The sequence below is a fragment of the Alosa sapidissima genome, chromosome 13 (genome assembly GCF_018492685.1).
Source record: "Alosa sapidissima isolate fAloSap1 chromosome 13, fAloSap1.pri, whole genome shotgun sequence".
NCBI classification, from domain to species: Eukaryota; Metazoa; Chordata; class Actinopteri; order Clupeiformes; family Clupeidae; genus Alosa; species Alosa sapidissima.
In genome coordinates this window covers 11,454,129-11,474,599 of record NC_055969.1, presented here as the reverse complement: position 1 = coordinate 11,474,599, position 20,471 = coordinate 11,454,129, and the positions used below count along the sequence as shown (strand labels likewise).

General features: G+C 42.0%; 1 protein-coding gene across 4 annotated transcripts; it reads left to right on the top strand.

Annotated features, from left to right (window-relative positions):
- Positions 1–15,667: 15,667 nt before the first annotated feature.
- LOC121680139 (extensin) lies at positions 15,668–18,581 on the top strand. Of its 4 annotated transcripts, none has more exons than XM_042059346.1 (2): positions 15,668–15,762; positions 16,240–18,581. In XM_042059346.1, exon 2 carries the CDS (start codon positions 16,475–16,477, stop codon positions 17,474–17,476), a length of 1,002 nt encoding a protein of 333 aa, XP_041915280.1. In that variant the 5' UTR covers positions 15,668–15,762; positions 16,240–16,474; the 3' UTR covers positions 17,477–18,581. The 4 variants fall into 4 exon arrangements, with proteins under 4 accessions (XP_041915280.1, XP_041915282.1, XP_041915283.1 ...); XM_042059348.1 differs by having other exon boundaries at positions 15,681–15,762; positions 16,243–18,581; XM_042059349.1 differs by having other exon boundaries at positions 15,701–15,762; positions 16,363–18,581.
- Positions 18,582–20,471: the final 1,890 nt, after the last annotated feature.

Below are 20,471 nucleotides of genomic sequence, written 5' to 3'. Positions count from 1 at the left end.
TTAAGTCCATTTGCATCTGTCTGAGAGACGGGAGGCATAAAATACGTAAGGTGCCAAGGCACTCTGCCAGCACATCGCATCACCGAGACTTTCCCTGCGGTGTTGGCGCTTGTGCAGCTCAGTGTGAAAGATATCACGCCTCAGCGGTTAGATCTGCATCATCTCTGTCTCCTCTACCGCACGCCAACAGACACGGTGACACCAGACAGAGGACGCTGTGATGGGGGATTTGCATGATGTCAGTGTTGGGTAACTCACTCATGGTAGCTCTTAGCGTAATTCTCCAGGGAACTTCAGCCAATGGGATTTTACACTAGGCACCGTGCAAGTCGTGCTGCTGTGTACAGCTGATCAGACAATTAACAACGGCTACATGGCACTGGTTATGTGTTTACCAAAGAAGAAAAGGCCGCATTGTATGCAAAGTGGGGCAGCCGTGGCCTACTGGTTAGCGTTTCGGACTTGTAACCGGAGGGTTGCCGGTTCGAACCCCGACCAGTAGGCATGGCTGAAGTGCCCTTGAGCAAGGCACCTAACATCTTACTGCTCCCCGAGCGCCGCTGTTGTTGCAGGCAGCTCACTGCGCCGGGATTAGTGTGTGCTTCACCTCACTGTGTGTTCACTGTGTGCAGAGTGTTTCACTAATTCACTGATTGGGATAAATGCAGAGACCAAATTTCCCTCATGGGATCAAAAGAGTATAAATACTTATACTTAAGTGCGGCCTTTTCTTCTTTGGTATTACTTATACGTTTGGCCAAGCACTCTCAAAAATCAATTAGAAACTGAGTGAAGCCTGCTCCTACCACCCAATTCACTGGTTATGTGTTTGTTGTATAGGCTGTTTCCCTTGTTCAAATTTAGTCATGAAGATAACAAGATGAAAAACCTACACTTGATTGCCATGTTGGTGGACATTGTTGTTACCGAAAGAGGTAGCTCAATCCAGTAAAGGAAAAAAAAGGAAAAAGTAATCTAAACATAATAAACAATGTTCAAGCTGAGTTTCAGTAATTGTTTTATTGATTTGTCAAAGCAGCAGACAACAAAAAACGAGTTGATCCGATGCAACTGAAAGATAATTCTGCCAAACAATGTCTTCATCGTTTCTACTGAAACCAGACAGTGGTTGTAAGTCTGATCAGATACCCTGTTTCCCGTACATCATGTACACATCTTCATATTGGTATTTTAATCCATGATAAGCCAGGTGAGGAGCAGTTTCAGTTCTCCTGTCAAGTTTGTTCCTTAGGCACCCTTGAATGTTCTTTTGAGCGTACAGATGGGGTACTGCAGACATAGATGAAGGCAGGCATGATTAAAAACACCAACTTGCATCCAAAGTCTCTAAATCCTAATCTTAAACATATTAGTGGTTAAACGTCTACATGCCATTACATAGTCTGTGTCAAAGGCAGTCATGTCACCATAAAATGGCATATATATTTTACATACTCTGACATAGTCTATCTGGAAGGCAGTCATGTTAGCCCAGTGTGAACACATTGTCAACCATGGTACACATGTCAGTTCTTAGCATCTCAGGGTAAGTGTTTGTGGTCTTCTCATGCCACAGCAAAATGCCCATTTTGTGAGGCCTTTTCAGTTAAGTGAGGCCTTTTCACTTGAGATTTTCTGTGGCTGTGGCAAGAGTCTGCTATTTGTGTATACCCTCAAATGAATAATGCACTGACTTTTATGGTTATGGGTCACATGGGTCCCTGGCCTCCTAGGCGGTTCCTCATTAAACATTGTTAATGCGTGTACCATCCCCTTCCAATGAGTGGCAAATTCAATCTCCCATGACCAACAGAGCAAAGAAATGCATGGCCAACACCCTCTCGTCATATGCAATCTGTTGCTTTCCCGCAAATGAATCAAAGCCAGCCCTCTGTTGTGAACCAGTTTGTTTGTCACCCATCCTGCTGTCTGTCTGTTAGTGCCCAGTCTAACATTGGTAATGATTTAGCTGTGTGCTTGCATCCCACACACAGGCACATCCTGGTAATATGTCATCCTGGGCTGAATGACTGCAACCCTCCAGTTTCTCATTGTTATCAATTTTATCCTGTTTTGTTTGTGGGTAATATTGGCTGAAAGCTTGAGAGTGAAAGGGGGGCAGAGATATGCGTGCACACAAAAACAAGACTATATGAAGAAAATTCAGATGCAAACAAAGAATTGTGAAGTGAGGAACTGATTAAGGGGAATGTGCAAGTAGCATTTCCAACAAAATGGGAGAATTTCACGTCCCAATATTGCCACGAGAATGTTAACATTTTAATTTGCAACAAGGACAAATAATCTTGAAACAAAATGTCGAATGCATGTCTATGTATAATCCTAATGACATTTCAAAAGGCTCAGAAGCCTCTCAGCTGAACCGCTGGGCAGTAGTGCTGAAGGAGTGGGTCTCTTGTGTCAGAGGACAGAGTTTGTGCTTTAAAAACGATTATGTGGGAGTTTGGCATATCTTGTGAGAAAATGTGTAGACCAGCCTTGTGTGCAATAGGCAAATTCCTGGTGTGCAATTAGGCCAATTCCTCGTGCTAAAAGCAAATGCTAGTTAAGGATCAGAGAAAAATCACGTTGAAAAATCGAAATGAAACAAATCCAACATCCAAGACATCCAAGAATCATTTACGGTACTTAGAGGTGCCACATCACCACGCAGCTACCAAATCAATAACCATTAATAACAGAGTCCTGACGACCCTTCAATAGGTTGATACAAGTTTTGTTGAGTGTGGAATTTATGAGTTTCAGTTCATTTCAATGATTAAACTGCTGGGTTATTTATTCTATTACATGACTATTCTCTTAGCACTACATAGGAGGTCACTCTCTGAGGATCTGTCATGCTGGGTGGTATATCTGCATTCACACATGGTTTATCCCACTTACACACTTGTCATGTCATAAAGGGAGGGACAGGGTTTAGAATTGTACACACTAACCCCATTGTAAAAGCCTTGAGAGAAAATGGAATTGAACATTATGTCCAATACTTTAATATGTTGGTTTAATGTGCAGCATTGGGCCCAATATTCAGTATGTGGTTTAATGTTCTGCATTTCTCACTAGTGGGTCACTTTGACACTAAAAGTATGATTCTACGTCTGCATCATGACCCTGTGTGATATCTGTACTGTTCTTTTAAACATGATAATGTAAGGCGCCAGAGTGGATATCACTTGCTGTTGTCTATTCTGCGTCAACAGTCATTTTCGTCATTGATTAAGGTAGACTGAATGTCTCCTGGCGTTGCCACAGTCACTGTATGATTATCTATTTCTTACTGTCGGGTACTTAAACCCTGGATGATTCTGTGTCAAGTCAGAGACGCATATTCTGGAGTACGCTGTGCTACGGGTGTGCCTCTCTCCTGTATACAGCCTAATAAACCTTGCATCTTGATTTGTACTTTTTCGTGACTGGATCTCATATTTCACTTTAGTATCTAATATTTTTACCAACAGCCTTCAGATGATGAACAGTTGGGGGCTTGTCCGGGCTCTCTTGCGCCCAAATCGAAATCTTATCAGCTTACCCATCCCAGCATGCCCAAGTTTCAATCCTTTACATCGATTCACTCAAAGTGAGCTTGGAGAGGTGTGTACTTTCACTCTTTCCTACTGCTTTTCTCCCTGTATATAAAGACATAAGCTTTAATGTCTTTAGACTTGTCATACACAAAAAGTGGGTGATGAATGAGGCAAGAGATGCCTCTTTAAAATGCACAGGTCTTTGCCTGTAAGTCCTGAGTCCCTCTCCTTGCACTCCCTCATGCAGCATCTTGTTGACTCTCTGTTGGTTGGTTTCTTTTCTCTGTTCTCTGCTCTCCAATGACATCTCATGCGCTAGTCTCCTTTCAAGGAATAAAGATTAGTATTGTATTGGAGCACACCGCAAGACAGTAATCTGTTGTGGAGAAATACGGAATTGTATGAGTGAGTGAGAGAGAGAGAGAGAGAGAGAGAGAGAGACAGAGACAGAGACAGAGAGAGAGAGAGAGAGAGAGAGAGAGAGAGAGAGTGTGTCATATGTGTCAACCATCAACTATTTTCTGAGCTCTACAGATGTGAACACGTATCCTCCTTCTGGCTTCTACCACAGTGAAGGATTGTACAAAATCCTCTAAGATCAAACGTTTTTAATGCGGCAAAACAACAACTTATAGAATGCTGATAAGAGGTTGGGTGTTTATCTAATCTGAACACTAATAAGCCAATGATGCTGGCTAGGCAAGTAAATATATCATGGAACCTAGTAACTATTTCAAAGATATCTTGATGAAAATATGGTAGAGACAAAGAAAAAAAGTTTGAAACTTTGTGCCTTCATACAGTAAAAAAAAACAGCAAGAGAGCAAGTTCTGAATACTTTCTTTTCTGAAAGCTAGCTTTATTCCCCTGACATTTTCTGATTGATCTGTGACTTCAATTGTGGCTTTTGACACACATGTTCAAAGACTTATTGATCTTGCATTGTTAAAGACTAAGCAAATAATTTCGTTCTATCTCAAGGATACTTTATCACTGGCACCCTAATGTATGTGTGCGGAAAGTTCCCTAAAATATATGGTGGCTCAAAGTAATTTTTCTCTATAAAATGTGAACAAAATAAAAAAAAATGTGCAATTACACTTGGCTTTAAGGAGTTTATTAAATGGATTTATAAGCATTGCTTTCAGTTAGCGAGGCTCTAAATACCTGTGACACGACAGGATTCTGATGAGACTGGCCTCAGCATCCGTATTCCTTGCCCTCAGGTTATGGCAGTTGGTAATATTGGAAAGAGCTCATATGCGACATTGCGGTAAAAGGTATTGATTCAGATATGTCATGCAATAAAACCTCACTCCGGAAATAAGAGTTTCATGAATGTCGCTTCACCAGCTTACTAATAAACCTAATAAATCTCACTAAATGACCCCATAATTTACAATATACATGACCTGTCCATTTTCACTTAAAAGACTGAAGGAACAAGAGGTCATAAGTCAGGGAGCGGAATACTTGAGACAGCTGTAATAACATCTGACACAAATCATACGTACGTAGTTCAATAATGAGATAGTGTGGGCTCCATTTCTGACATTCTCAATACGGTGCCTGTCCAAGAAGATGTACTATCACATCAGATGAAATCTTCTCACACCATTTTTGCCCTGTATTCTTAGCGATTGGGAAGAATTTGAAGTGACCACGTAAGGATACTTGTGTGCGTTTACTGTCTCTCTATTCTCTCTTTGTCTCTGAAATGCTTTCACTCTGATATCTTTTTTTGATCATTCTCTGATCTGAGAGGGAGCGTGTGGAGAGTTTATCTTTTCTGGCTGATGAGATGAATATGCATGAACAGGTGATGAGAGGGTGGGGAAGGAGCCGTCACTGAGGACGCCACGCCAGTCTCCTCATGGGACATCAATCACAGGAGACAGGCATCTAATTGTAGACACAATCACAACACACACTGTGGCTAGCTATGTAGAAATATTTGCACATGCACTCATACAAGCATTTCCTTTTCATTCATTCATTCATTCATTCATTCATTCATTCTGTGTACATAGGGAAAGGAAAGTACAGTAATTCCTGTGCATTACTATGTCAGTTACTTTTGGGTCATGCACAGTGACTTAAAGCAAAAGGATTTCAACCAGATTTCATCTGTGATCTTTCTAATTTCAAGTCAAGTCAAGTTTATTTATTTATTTCATACACAGAGGTCATTCAATGTGCTCTACATAAACAAAAGCAAACAGTAATAACAAATAAAAGCATAGGAGTGCAATATTCAAAGAATAGTTAACATAAACACACAAGGTAATATCAAATCATAAAAGGGCAATAGTTTAAAAGTGTTTAAAAAGTAATAGTTAAAAGACATAACAGAATGATTAAAAGACAGAGTGCAAAACAGCAAATCACAGGAACACCGCCAACAACTTAACCTGTGTGCTTTATACTGTAGTGTCATAGTCAGCCAACAACTTAACTGTGTGTGTGTGTGTGTGTGTGTGTATGTGTGTCTTAATTCCTACTGATAGAGCACAAACTCTGTATTGTCAGAGTTGAAGTTTGAAGTTTGATAGTTTGAAGTCAAGTATCTGCATACTAAGACAGGGATATTGTTTTGTATTTTGCCTTCGTTTGATGCAAATGTTGAAACTTATTGCTGTAACATATTTTGGTGAAGCTATTCATGTCCCAAATCCCAATCTTTGCATAATATTAATAATATAATGTTCTCTAATGGCAGTCATTACTGCAGTAGAATTTCATTGCTCCTCATGGGGGATTTGATGTATTAATATGGGCTAGATGCACAACATAGCGGTACATGGTGCTGCATGGTGTTGCTCCCTAGCCTGGGTGAACCCAGATGGACCTGTTAGCAAATTTGAATGGGCTAACAGGTCCGTCTGGGTTCAGCCAGGCTAGTTGCTACCTGCCACACAAAGAAAATGAAGCAATGTTCTTTTCATGCCCTACTCCTGCACCTCCTTGTAAACTGTACATCATGCCTCCCAAGTCCAGCAAGTGTGTACATGCCTGTGTGTCTGTGTGTGTGTCTGCGTGACTGTGTGATTTTTTTTTTTTCGTGTCCTTACAAAGTTGTGTCCACTGCTTCCAGAAGACAGAGAAAGGAAAAGAAAAAGGATACTGATAAAATGTTTGTGTGTGTGCTTGTAGAATGTTTGTCTGTGTGTATTTGTGTGTGTCTCTGTACACATTTGTTGGCACTGTCAATGTGTCTGTGTTTCTGTGTGCGCGTGCATGTGCGTGTGCGTGTGCGTGTGCGTGTGTGTGTGTGTGTGTGTGTGTGTGTGTGCATGTTTACGTGTGCATGTGTAAATGTGTGTGGGAGAGAGAGAACAACAATATAGTTTTACATATATTTCACTAGCCTATCTGGCACAGAAAACACATCCTGTCCTATCCTATCCAATCTTGGTGCATCCTGAGACAAAAGAAAGGCTAGCCAGTTTGTGGAGCCCTTGTTAATGCACTGATACACCATGACAAGTTTAACAACCCATTATGCCACTCACAAATAAAGATCCTCCCATCTCTGCTCCAAGACATACAACTCTGCTCCGCCATGCCTGCATTGTGTCATGCTGCTCAAAGTTCTGTGTGAATGCAAAGACTGTGGTGGGGATTCAGCAACATTCAAATTTTGTAAGCTTTGTTGGCACATGCATGTCTTGAGATAGTGAAAAATGTCAGTTGGGGAGGTTGAGTGGACCCTGGGTACCAAAAGCTTCTTTTGCTTATCAGGCTAGTGGACCTACCATGCTCACCAAGTTTCATATGCACTGAAAGTCCCAGGGTCAAAAAAATTGACAAAACGTATATGACCCTGCTGTGCAAGTGCATAATAATAGACTTTGACCTGTTGAACCCAATATTGTGAAAACAGGTTTGAGATGGAATTTTTGTGAGCTATGCATAGTGGGTCAGCAAAAGTGAGTACGTACACATACATAGACAATTTGAGCTGCAAAATACATGTTACAAAGAGAGAAAATACAAGTTAAATCTGATTGAATGATTCTGTGAATTTTGTATTCATGTGAATGCCAGACTGCATTTTTGTTTAAATAAGCTCTAAAGAATTACGTATTTTGAGCCTCTCTCTGTCTCTTGCTATCACTCTCTTTCTGTGTTTTTGTAGCAAGATTATTAGTGTGTAACAATGTATTTGTGAAGGAGATAAATAGATAGATAGGTAGATATAGAGAGAATTTGCCTTTTTGTGGCAAAGTTATTAGAGTGTGTAGTGATGTATTTGAGTGTGCGTGAGTACTGTTATGCCAAGGCTGCATGATTTGTGCATCGTCATGCTCTGACGGCCTGAGCATCCAATTTCATGCAGCATTTGCAGGAGTGTGTGCTATTGCTTTCATACTGAATGCATCTTTTGTTCAGGGTTCCAGTTAAGGTTTCTCTTGACCAAATGGGATGGGGAAGTTACGTAGGATGAAGAGACGGTTCCTGGGTCTCCATATTCATAGAAGTGGAGGGGAGGTGTCTATGTTTGTACATGTGTGTGTGTGTGCATGTGTGTGTGTGTGGGTGTGGTTGTGTGCGTGTGTGTGCATGCCTTTGTTGTGGCGTGGTGCGTGTATGTCATATGTGCTGGTGGTGTGTGTGTGTGTGTGTGTGTGTGTGTGTGTGTGTGTGTGTGTGTGTGTGTGTGTGTGTGTGTGTGTGTGTGGTGTGGCAAGGCTCATCCTTTTCCAGTGAGCAGTCAATGTCTGTGCGAGGAGATGGCTCTAGACAGCAGCAGGCCTCGGGTGAGCCCTGGCCAAGGGTGATCGTCGGATGACCTTGCACTGTCAGACTCCATGAAAGCAGATGATCTGACAACTGACTACCAGGGGCCCGCAAGCTTTCGAGAGCAGGACTACAGAGAAACCCTCCGCCACCCTCTCTCACGCCCAAAAAACTCAGATGGGGGAGAGGACAGAAAAAAAACTGCCCCCCCCCCCCCCAAAAACGTGTTCCAAATGTGTGTACAGAGAACTGTGATGGAACCTGATAGGGGAGCCACAGTCTGTCACCCATCTCACTTTCAGAGTCTCCAACACATTCTCACCACACCATATGCTTGTGTCGGGACAAACACATACCGTCGGCGTGCGCACACTTCTCACACATTCTCATCAGGCAAACGAAGGGTACAATGTACTGAATAAACATGTGGCAGTGCAAGTGTATGGAAGAATCTAATTGGATCAGCCCACGCTCCCATGTGTACACGTACGCATTGCTGTGAGTGTGGGCTGAGGGTTCTCTTTGTCAGTGACTCTGTATGTGAAATGCCTGATTAGTTTGGTTCTTTGGTTCAGTCCCTTTTCACTGATGGATGTGAATATTTCCATGAGTTTTGATTAGCTTGTGTTAATTCCCTTTGCGGTGGTTGTGCAGACAAGAACAAGTTCCAACTCTGTAAACCTCATCCATATCTGAATTATCTCTGAATTATACATTCAATAATTATAAACTAATTACTTCTGACAGGTGATGTCAGCTACAGCATAATTAATGTCATTGAACATTATTGGTAATTTTGAATTTTGAACTTTAGCAAATACGTGAAAGACAGCGGCGAGGAACAGAAGGAACTAATCAGAGAGAATAATTACAGTGCTTACATGCCAGAGAATGAGCTGTGAGTTGAGGGCTGAAATTTTTATTGTGGTTTAGAGATTTTTGGCCCTATTTCTCCTCCCTTCTCTATCTCTCTCTGTCTCTTCTGTTCATTTTCCTTTCCCCTCTCTCTCTTTCATACACACACGCACACTCACACACACATACTCTCTCACTCTCTCACACACACACACGCACACACAGACACACACACACACACACACACACACACAAACACGCACATACTCTCTCACTCTCTCTCACACACACACACACACACACACACACACACACACACACACACAAACACGCACATACTCTCTCTCACATACATACACACAAACACACACACGCACGCACACACATACACAGAGAGAGAGAGAGAGAGAGACACACACAAACACACACATACACACACACACACACAAACATGCCCACATACACATATACATACACACACACACACACACACACACACACACACACACACACACACACACACACACATACACACACACACACACACACAGAGACACACACACAGAGACATACACACATGCACGCACTAACACGTCCACATAGGCGGGATGATTTCACAGTCATGTCACCTGCTGTCAGGTGCTGTGCGCCAGCCTGATGAGTGAGTATGAGTACAGAATTTGAAAGTTCCACCGTTCCAGAGAGGAGATCCCCAATAACAAGCCCTGCAGTGGCTCTCAGACAGAACATTAATCTCTGACAGCTAACTTCAATTACCGCATAGCAAAATGTATTTTACTCCTATGGGAAGGAAAGTTTTAAAAGGATCTTCTCAGCTCCTCCGCGTGATCTCAGAGCGGTGATCTTGAGCCATAATATTACAGATGTGCAGCGAAATCACTTTTGTGCCTTTTATTTAATCATGTGAGTTGTTTTTTTTGAGAGCACAATAACCTTTATATTATATTTTTGTTTAATGACTTTGTCTGTGATTTATTTTCGAACTGAGGATATCTAACTACTCGCATCAGCAGAAAAAATATTTATTTTGTCAGTGATGGAGAGAAAGCTATTATATGGAAAAAGTTCCATATAAATCACATTTCAAAATGCGCAAATCTCAAACCTGCCTCCCAAGTCAGTGACCCACAGAAGAATATCTAATCGATTGCTCCTCAAATAGTTAGCAAGTCATTAATAATGCATTAAAACACAGGACATTTCCTTCCAGGATATTAGAGCTTATTTGTTTTGGCTCCCTTTTGTTATCAGTTTCTCTGTGCCATGGCATAGCAGTAGGGCCCTATGCACACTTCATCTGTATAGGCTATAACAAGGGGTATGGTAGCTTTTGAGACCAGTCTGATTCTTCAATTATTGTATCACACTGGTGAAGGGGAGATGAAAGGAATGTGACATCAGGCAAGTGTGTGTGTGATGTCTGTGTGTGCACATGTTTTGGTGATTTGGGGTGGGGTTGATTGTGACACTACACACAACACAAATATGATTGTGTGTGTGTGTGTGCGTGCGTGTGTGTGTGTGTGTGTGTGTGTGTGTGTGTGTGTGTGTGTGTGTGTGTGTGTGCTGAATATTATAGCCTTGTCAGGTCAGATCTTGAGACTGGTACTAGACTGGAGTGTTCTGTGGGTCTTGATATATCAGAAAACAAAGACAGAGATATGACAAAGATAGAGACAGGCAATCTATTGAAAGTGCGAGACAGACAGACAGACATGAGAGAGAGAGAGAGAGAGAGAGAGCAGAATTGAGAGAAAGCAAGAGAAAGGAGACAGAGAATAAGTCGCTTTGGATAAAAGTGTCTGCTAACTGAATAGCCTAAATGTAAATGTAAATAAAAGAAAGACGAAACAAGAACAGCAGAGTGAGATGGAAAGAGAAAAGTGGACACCGAAAATAAGAGAGCAATGGTGAAAGTCGAAGAGATACAAAAAGGTCTTGTGTCAGTTAATGAGCAACTGGAGGCCAGTCTTCCAGTTTCAAGTCTCCACTTAAGGTAATTGCCACACTCCTCAAGCGTCAAAGAAACAGAGATCATGCAAAAACATTTTTTTTTTCAAATGAAGCACTATTGACAAAGCTTTAAAATCCATGTTATTTCTTTGCTTTACCACCTATGATCCCCATACATACATACATGTCATGTTTAGCTACATATAATTTCTGATCTGGTTTGAATAAGTCTACGTTTCTCCATGTATTACATAGCATAAAAAAGATGTACACAGAATGACACTGCCACATGACAAGGTTGTAAGACAATGTTGTAGAAACATGAAATCAGAAAAAGAAGCATTTTCAAATGGCAAAGGATCGTTCCTGCCTCAAAACCCAGATTGCTGCTATAAAGATGCGGTCTACAATCATTGTGGAGACACGGAGAGGCTTGATAGGTATTATAAGAACCATTTTGAGAGCTGTAATGGCAAATCAAAATGTTTCCATTGATTATCTAAAAAGGGTATGAATCAGTTTGGACACGCCATTTTTCATAATTTTTTTTCAAAACCTTTTTTGATTCCATGTTTCTACTACATACAACCTTTTGGCATGTGGCAGTGTCATTATCAGTCAGAACAACTAATGTTAAAAAGAAAATCAACATGAAATCAATATTTGCCAGGCATACTGTATTAATAATTGTGTTCCTAACTGTAAATAAGAATATTTATAACTTAGCTACAATAAATAATTTAATTAAAAATTAATAAAACATAATTAAATTAATTAATAATAACAGTCGCTGATATGCAGTTCACATAAGCTCAGTGTTATCTGAGGCTACTGAGAAAGCAATCCAATGGCTATGGCTGAGGCTCTCACAAGGTACCCACCTTGAGGTCATGCTATAACCTGAATTGACTTCCCTGTGTTTCTGGAGTGGTAGTCGCATAATGGGCTAGTGTTTTTTGCCAGTTGTGTTGCTGATCAGATCATAAACAGCCACAGCAACAAAGAGGATTCATGAAGAATTTGTTGGTATTTGTTGATATTTGTTGATGCCCACATCAGGCCTTTTTTTCATCATCTCTTCTTTTGTTTTGTTATGTTGCTGATCAGTTCATAAACGGCCACAGCAGCAAAGAGGATTTGACTAAAGAATTTGTTGCATTTTGGGTGCCCGCATCAAGGGTTTGTCTGTTTATGTTGCCGATAGGATCATAAACGGCCTCATCAATGAAAAGAAATGACAGAAGAATTTGTTGTTGGACAACCCATTATGAGTGTGGAGGGGATGGGTCTGAGACAGAGACTACTGTTTAGCCTTCTGGAGGTGTCATGGGCCTAATTAAACAAGATTAAGGAAGTTGCCTGCTTGATAACCCCAGTGAGATGCTCAGAAAGACTGCTCTGTTGGTGATGTTTTTGTTGCTTAGTGTAACGGATGCAATGGAATGTTAGTAAACCTCACTCCCAGACGCCTCAAAAGCAGTGCTGACATGAAAGCTAGCAGCCTGGGCTTTTAGCTCAATTGTCAGCACACTCGACTCCCGATCGGAGGTGCTGCTGTTCGCGGGTCCGAGTCTGGGCATGTTCAGGGCTGAACTGCACAGGTTCAACACAACCCAGGTTACATTTGATCCTTTGGTTGGGCATTCATGCTACTGGCAGTGCATGTGGCCCTGTGAAGAAGGGTTGTCATGGACCCAGGGTACAACAAGCGCTGCGTTTCCGACTGCCACCAGCCAACTGTGCATTGTTGTTGTATCCTGGGTCATGTTTGGTGATGTTAAATATGTTTGGTTGTTGATTGACCACTGTGAGAAACCCCCCTACCTACAGCACAAGTAAGTTAACTCTTCTTTGTATATCTGAAATCTCCCCCCCCCCACCTCTCTCTCTCTCTCTCTCTCTCTTTCTCTTTCTGACACACACACACAAAGCCTCTTGCAGAAAAATATTTTATATTTTTTATTTCACCCATACAGTGCACAAACACAAACACAAAAACATAAAATGTTCCAAAAAGTACAAGGCCTGAATACGTTTTTTTCCTGACTTAGCATCCAACCAAGAGCAAGCTCCTTTCAGCCAGAACGGAGTGACTCAGCTCTCTTCACTGAGAAAGCTGGGCAATTTCCAGCTTTGTATAGATCTCCTACACGGGTTCTGTTGATTGCTCTGTAATTTGCTCACCCTCTATATGTCTATACCAGAGGCGGACAGAGTACACAGCTTCATTACTTGAGTAAAAGTACAGATAACCTTTGCTAAATTTTACTCAAGTACAAGTAAAAGTACAACAGTCAGATGTCTACTTAAGTAAAAGTACTGAAGTACTTGTTTTTAAAAGTACTTGAGTATCAAGAGTACAAGAGTAACCTACATTTTCTAAATATTGCATTACTAGGCTACTGCCACAGTGCTTACATTTATGTACAGAAACGTCCTACATGGAGTTATGAAAAATGTTAATGTTAATACCTTGGAGAATGTAAAATGAATTGGAAGTAAAATCAAGTCATTTTCATCTTTTTACCATGTTGCCAGGGATGGGCAGTATTTCTAATACATGTATTTAAAATACGTATTTCAAATACAAAATACTATTTTGTAATTGAAACACTTGAAGCGAAAACTATCATTAACTTGTTCAGAAAATGTAAATAGTCTGGCGAGGTGGGGCCACAGGTTGGCACATTCCCAGGATGGACCTGCTGCGTCTTCATCCATTGTTTCGTCCATGGTTTCGTCTCTTATCTAAATCTGACCATGGAGTTGACTTTGGCGGAAAGCTGAAGGTGATTGCTGATAGGCTGTCCCAATCAGTGGCGCCTGCACAATCCAATCACGTTTGAGAGGGAAACAACAAATTGAGGGTTTCTGAGATTTTTATTTTTCCTTTTTTTTTTAGAAGTAGTAATGGGTACTCACGGTTATGGATAGAAATGTCGTGGAGTAAAGAGTACAATATTTGCCTCTCAAATGTACTTGAGTAAAGTCATGAGTACTCCCCAAAAATGATACTCGAGTAAAGTACAGATCCCTCAAAATTGTACTCAAGTACTGTACTCAAGTAAATGTTACTGTCCGGCTCTGGTCTATAAAGATACCACTTTTCATTCATCTGTAAATTGTTTGTGTGAGTGATTGAGTGAATTGAGTGAGTGAACTATTTTTGTTTAGATGTTTGTTTATGTGTGTGTGTGTGTTTTAATTTTAGTTGGAATACTTTAGCATTACTCAGAACACTGATTGTGATAAGGTGTACTGTAGGTAACCTTTGCTCAACCACGAAGTTCCCCATCACCCCACATCGGAAGCAAAAGCAGCATTCCACTGAGACTCTATCTGCACTCTAATCAGTTTTCAGAAGAAAAGAGATGATAGATGTCATAGATAGACAGACACATGGTTCATTGTTTGATTGATGGATTTAATTTGATTGATTCAAGTATCTAATCAAGTCAGTCACTGTGAGATATTTTGACCCATTTCCAGTAGGCACAGTTTAAGGATTATCTGTTGCAATAGTGTTTATATGCCACGAGTCACAGGGACTAAACATGATTTTTTTTTTGCTCTTTAATGTCTGTAGGATATTTCTAGGCTGCTTGAATTTTATAAGCAAATTGTTTTGTATCTGCTCATTGTTGTGGGTGAGAACAACAGAGATGTGCACATGACGCAGCCAGCTGCGCTTCAGCATCTCAGCCGGGCGCGATAAGCCATCTTTTTAATATGGCTCCATCTCAAAACCTCTTTTTCTGCCGTTTCGCCATCTTACCTCGTGCGAATGGAACGTTATTAGACAGATAAGTGGAAAAGGTGTAGGCCAGGGTAGACCTTTCGGAGATGGACTTTTATTGATCCTCTGAATACCAGAGTACTGTGTGTGTGTATGTGTGCACTGTGTGTGTGTATGTGTGTACTGTGTGTGTGTGTATGTGTGTATGGGGGGGGGGGGGGGGGGGGGGGGGTTATTGCTCTGCTCCGTATTTCCTGGGTAAGAAGGCACACATTGTGACATGCTTTTGATTGTGGTCGGTCGGCTTTGGAGGCACATATTTTTGTTGTAGAGCCAAGACGTTACAAAAGACACGGCCTTGAGTTTAATTGAGTTATACAGCACATGCTACATATCAAATTTCACCACACAGACCTCTCACTTTCCACTCAACAGCCCCGTATTCATGGCAGATTTCTATTTAGTCCCCAAACGATACCCCCACCTCAGTGGATCTGTACATCAAAGAGGCCTCGCAATCATCCTCACCATTGTGGCTGTGTCATAACAACGTCCCTGGTAAATATGAATTTGTTTCAGTGTTGGGCAACGGGCACCGTCATGCAAATCGCTCAAATTACAGCCTGGGCTTGTTTGTATGGATCTGAACCACCAGCTCTCCCCCCCTGACTCAAACCCTGTGTCCACTCCAACTCTGACTAATGTCCTTCGCCAGTTTCCTGTATCCATGGCGACGGCCTGGGCTGACCAATCGCAGACTGGTGTTGTGAGCAAGGAAGTGAAGTTGTTTCCTGTTCTCCCCACAGGTTTCCTACGACCACAACGAGAATTCTCAGTTTCTTCCTTGAAATGTCACTGTCTCACTTGACAGTCTTCACACCCACTCTGGATGTATATCAATCTGGAAATAAAGTGAGTATCCAATGTCTGTACAAAATATTACTTTGTCAGTTTATGCCTACAAGAAAAGACTGTATTTAAATATATTTATATATATGTGCAAACACAAATATTCAGGCTACTTTTCTGCAGTTCACAGTTGTCTTCACAGTTTCAAGTTATGTAGAAAGCAAAGCTCTAAGCTCTTCACAATATCAGTATTTGCTTAGGATAAGATTGTATCTATTTTGTCTTCAATTTTTTCAGTATAAACATCTTCATGGATTCAGTACATAGGATAAAATAAAATGAAAAAGATTTCAGATAGTGTATTAACTTTTGTAATTTGCTTTAATGGAATTCATTCATCAGTTCAACTTCTGATTCTATTTTTTTAAGAATCCAAGACAACCGCGCTACCCCTGTTTTTTGTTGTGTCAAACTCCCAGCCACATTGTGTACGATCGATCAAAGGGGGATTTTCCAAAAAATCTTCCCTGTATTTCCCAGCAGGTTGCCTTAACTCAAGTGGAATGCTAAAGAAATCGGTGCATTGATCCAATTTCCCCCTGAGGCAGTTGTGGGAGTTGTTGATTGCTGATATCCACTTCTTTCGTCTTGGATCTCTTGAAGCTTACCAGCAACCATGTCAAAAAGCCTCTTCATCTTAGTGCCTGGGAAAAGCAGACCCTGCTGACATTGGGACAGAAAGGTTGCCATCCAGGTGTTGCAGCTCTCAACTATCATGCAGCCAGAAGAAGTGACGGCCTTTGGAGCTCTGGAGATCGTCTCCCAGCGAGTGTACTTGCTGACCAGTCACATCGTGGAACACGAGGGCTTACCGCAGGGCCAGAGCCAAGGCCAGGGCCAGCTCTCCCCTCCTCTGGGTCCATCTCCGCAGGCCCCCTGTGTGGCCTCTGTCCTGCCGGCCCGCTGCTGGACGCTGGAGGTGGGGGTGGCCGTGCTCCTCATGACGCTGGCTGCCGTGGTCATCCTGGCGCTGCTCTACTGGGCACTCCTGCTGCGCCACAAACTGAAGGTGGCCCGGGCGGGGAACGCGCTAGAGTACTGGGGCTTCTTCCGCTCCGCACAGTACAACCTAAAGGAGCCCGGCCTGCCTGAAGCATTCCCGGTGGCCATGACGACGGTCGTCACACCTGGGCCAGATGTGGCGGCACCACCTGCCACAGACTCCTTGAAGCCACCGCTGGGTCCACCCCCTCCCCAACCTCTGTCTACCCCACCTCAGCACTGGCCTCCTCCATACTTGGAGCCCCCTCCTCCTCCTCCTCCTCCTCCTCCTCCTCATCATCATCCTCCTCCTCCTCCTCCTCCTCCTCCTCCTCCTCCGTGTCTCCCCTGCACTAGCTCAGGTCTTTCTCCACCCGATCCTCCCCCCACCGTACGACCACGACCACGGCCATCTCCCATCCCACGCCACCTTACCACCAAGTCTCTGCCACCACCACCGCCGGATTCGCCCGTGCTGCGGGCCTGGTCCGTCCCCACCATACCTTACCCATCCCTACCTCGACCTCTCCACCGACCGAACGAAACTCCGTCCCCCCCGCGGCCACTGTCGGCTCAGCCCCTCCCGTTCGTCCACACCACTCCGCCCAGCCCTCACCTGTCCTGGGGGGCGTGCTCAGACGTGGACGTGTACTCGCGGGTGGGGTCGATGAGACTCTCTAGGACTTCCAGTCATAGCCAGACTCAGGTGATCCTGTTTGAGCATTCCGCTGTATGATTGGGCACCTTTCACTGTCCTATGTCAATCCTCTATGATCATGTGAATGACAGAAAGCAAGAGGAACATATTTAAGGACAACATTTGAAGTGGCCCTGGACGCTCTAAATAAATCCTACAATGTACTGACACAATAGGTATTCAGCACAACTACCCTGTTTTACAAAATAAGTTATGGCAACAATTCATTTTGTGTCATTGAAATGAAATCTTAGTCGATATACTGTAATATCAGTTTACCACCAAAATAACTTATGTTTCAACTTACATTTCAGATAACACACATGTCTCCCCAGTACTTCTTTTTATTGTCATCAAGGATGATTATAGAATTCATGTGTACATACATTTAGAACACATCCATATGTTCAGATGATGCCAAACAATGTACATTTCATTTTCTGCTTTCTAATTTTTAGCGGAAACAAAATTAGCCTGTTGGAGTAGAGGTTAAGAACTGTATCTCCATTTTGTCTTTGAGACATGTATACATTTGAATAGTGTTTGAATAATGTATAATGTTTTTTGCCTCCTGGGCATTTTAAATTATATTCACTTACTTACAAGCAGTGTTAAATTAATGTCATTACAACATCATGGTCTCTCTCACTTCATGAGAGAAAACACATCTTCATGATGAAGTTGGTTAGTAATTTAAGTGTCGACTGTATTGCCAGAGGCTCAACCACAGAAGTGTCTTTATAAAAACATTAACTTGCACGCCTGTGAATAATACAGAGGAAATGCAAGAATGAGCTATTTCGGATCGACAATAAAACCCTCTGTGGTTTGGTTGTATTGTGTCTCCCCATGAATGTGACTCACTTTGGGGGCCATATCGCACACCACTTACAATAGCAGTGTACTCCAACACATCCTCCTGAAGGGTGGGCCTTTCCTGTGGAAGATGGCCATCACTTTGTTTTCCTTTTGGTGTATCTTAGTGCTGAAATTAGAGCATGTCTGCTTAACTTCTATTCACCTCCGCTACCAACAACTGTGTATTTCATAGTGGTGGATGTTGACTCTGTTTTTTTATAGCCCCTCAGGATAGCTCCACTTGTTGTGAGAAGGGACATAGTAAATGTGACGACCTCTAAACCTCCTTTCTTTGTTATGTTGTATTTTATATCGCTCATTACTGAGAGAAATGCTGACTCTCTTTATAATAGTATCTATCCCGTTCATACTTTCAGAGGCATAAATTAGACTGTTATAAACGAGGTCCATGAAACGTAATGCTCTTATACTTAATCACCATGGACCAAAAGTGTTCATCTAAAAGACATTCAGGGATGAATCTGTCTGTCTCTCTCTGTCTCTCTAAGCCATCCAGTCTAGAGCTGCTATCTGGGGCGATGCAGGTGACCTCACCCTCAGGCCTGAGGCTCCTCTCTTCCCACACTGTCACTGTCACCCCACAACTGGCAGATGTGCAGGCAGCAACACATTTTGTGAGGAAAAACACAACCATGCTGACAATACAGAGTCACTTCCTGAATACCAAATCTGAGAAATCTGTGGTTACTCTGAGAAAGAGACCACACTGACAAACAACAGACAGACAGATAGATTGGATAGTGTGTGTGTGTGTGTGTGTGTGTGTGCATGTGCGTGCGTGCGTGTCGATTTTGTTTGTCAAGATAGATTATTGTTATTTTTCTTTAGAAGTGTCAAGCTGAAATATCACATTGCATGCCCTGGGTACACACATCCTCCTCTATCTATAAAAGTAATCATTGCTCTTCCTCTCATCTTAGCTCCCTTACCCAAACCTCCCGAAAAGTGCCGTAGCCAAATGTCACCATCAAATGCCATACTAGCCTCTGTCTGTGAAACCACAAGTGTGCTCTTATTGCCTTCTGCTATTCCATGTCACAAGTTATAACGAGTAATATGTCTGAAATTAATGTTTTCTGTGTGTTCTGTCCGACTCACTGAACAAATGTTTTATGTCTACCTAAGAGAGGAGTTTACCGGAGCAGTGTTGGGAGGGTTACTTTCAAAACGTATTCCGTTACAGAATACAGAATACATGCCCAAAAATGTAATCTGTAACGTATTCCGTTACTCAATCTGAGTAATGTATTCTGAATACTTAGATTACTTCCGCAGTGAATTGCATTTTATAAGTGTAGGAATGCGGCCATCAAATCCTGCTTAGGGCTACTACTAAACAGGCCTATTCTGGTGTGTTCTTCTGTTCCAAATGGCTGAAGTGTTAGGCCCACATAGGAGAATGTAAAGTCAACTAAGCTACCTGATACAACTTTAAAATAGCAAGGTGACCATTAAAACTACAGCAGGCGACTAGGCTAATTAAAATAAACAAATAAATAGGCTACTTTAAGGGCGTAGCCAGACATTATCGATCCAATGTGTGTCTCAATTGTCCCCCGCTGACCACCTCACACATTTCTCTAGATTTTGCAACGACCTTACATGACACAATGCAATAAAATATGCCAGTTTTTAGGACACAGAATAATGTTTGTAATGATACCAGTTACGTTTAACAGTAACATAAGTGTAATGAGCTATTCATTGTCGAAGGTGCATGGTGAAGTGAAATTCTTACTTTGGAAAAAAAACATTTGCCGATATCCTTGGATGGGAGATACTTGTGTCGTTCAAATTTTCCATGATCAAAGAGGGCACTAATACGCATGTGCATAGCAAAAATCACAACTTGGGCTTGCTGTGCAAGCAAGATATTTAAGGTGTCTCAACTGTACACATGTCTCAACTGTAGGCCTACTCAGTCTAATTAAGGTGTGCCTGTGAGATTTTTCGATGGCATCAACCAAGTAGGCTACAAGGGGCGCATATGACAGGTGGAACAAATGACCTGTAAATGTAAACACTACATATGATTGATACTGTATATCAGCTGCTCTCAAAATGAACGTGATCGTGTAATGGCAATCAAAAACCGCACGTTAAAATATGCTAGGCCTAGCCTACTCGCAAGAATAATTCTTACATAAATGTAAAT

Coding starts and splice junctions, on each gene's coding strand:
- LOC121680139 (XM_042059346.1), top strand. CDS start 16,475: ATGCAGCCAGAAGAAGTGACGGCCTTTGGAGCTCTGGAGATCGTCTCC.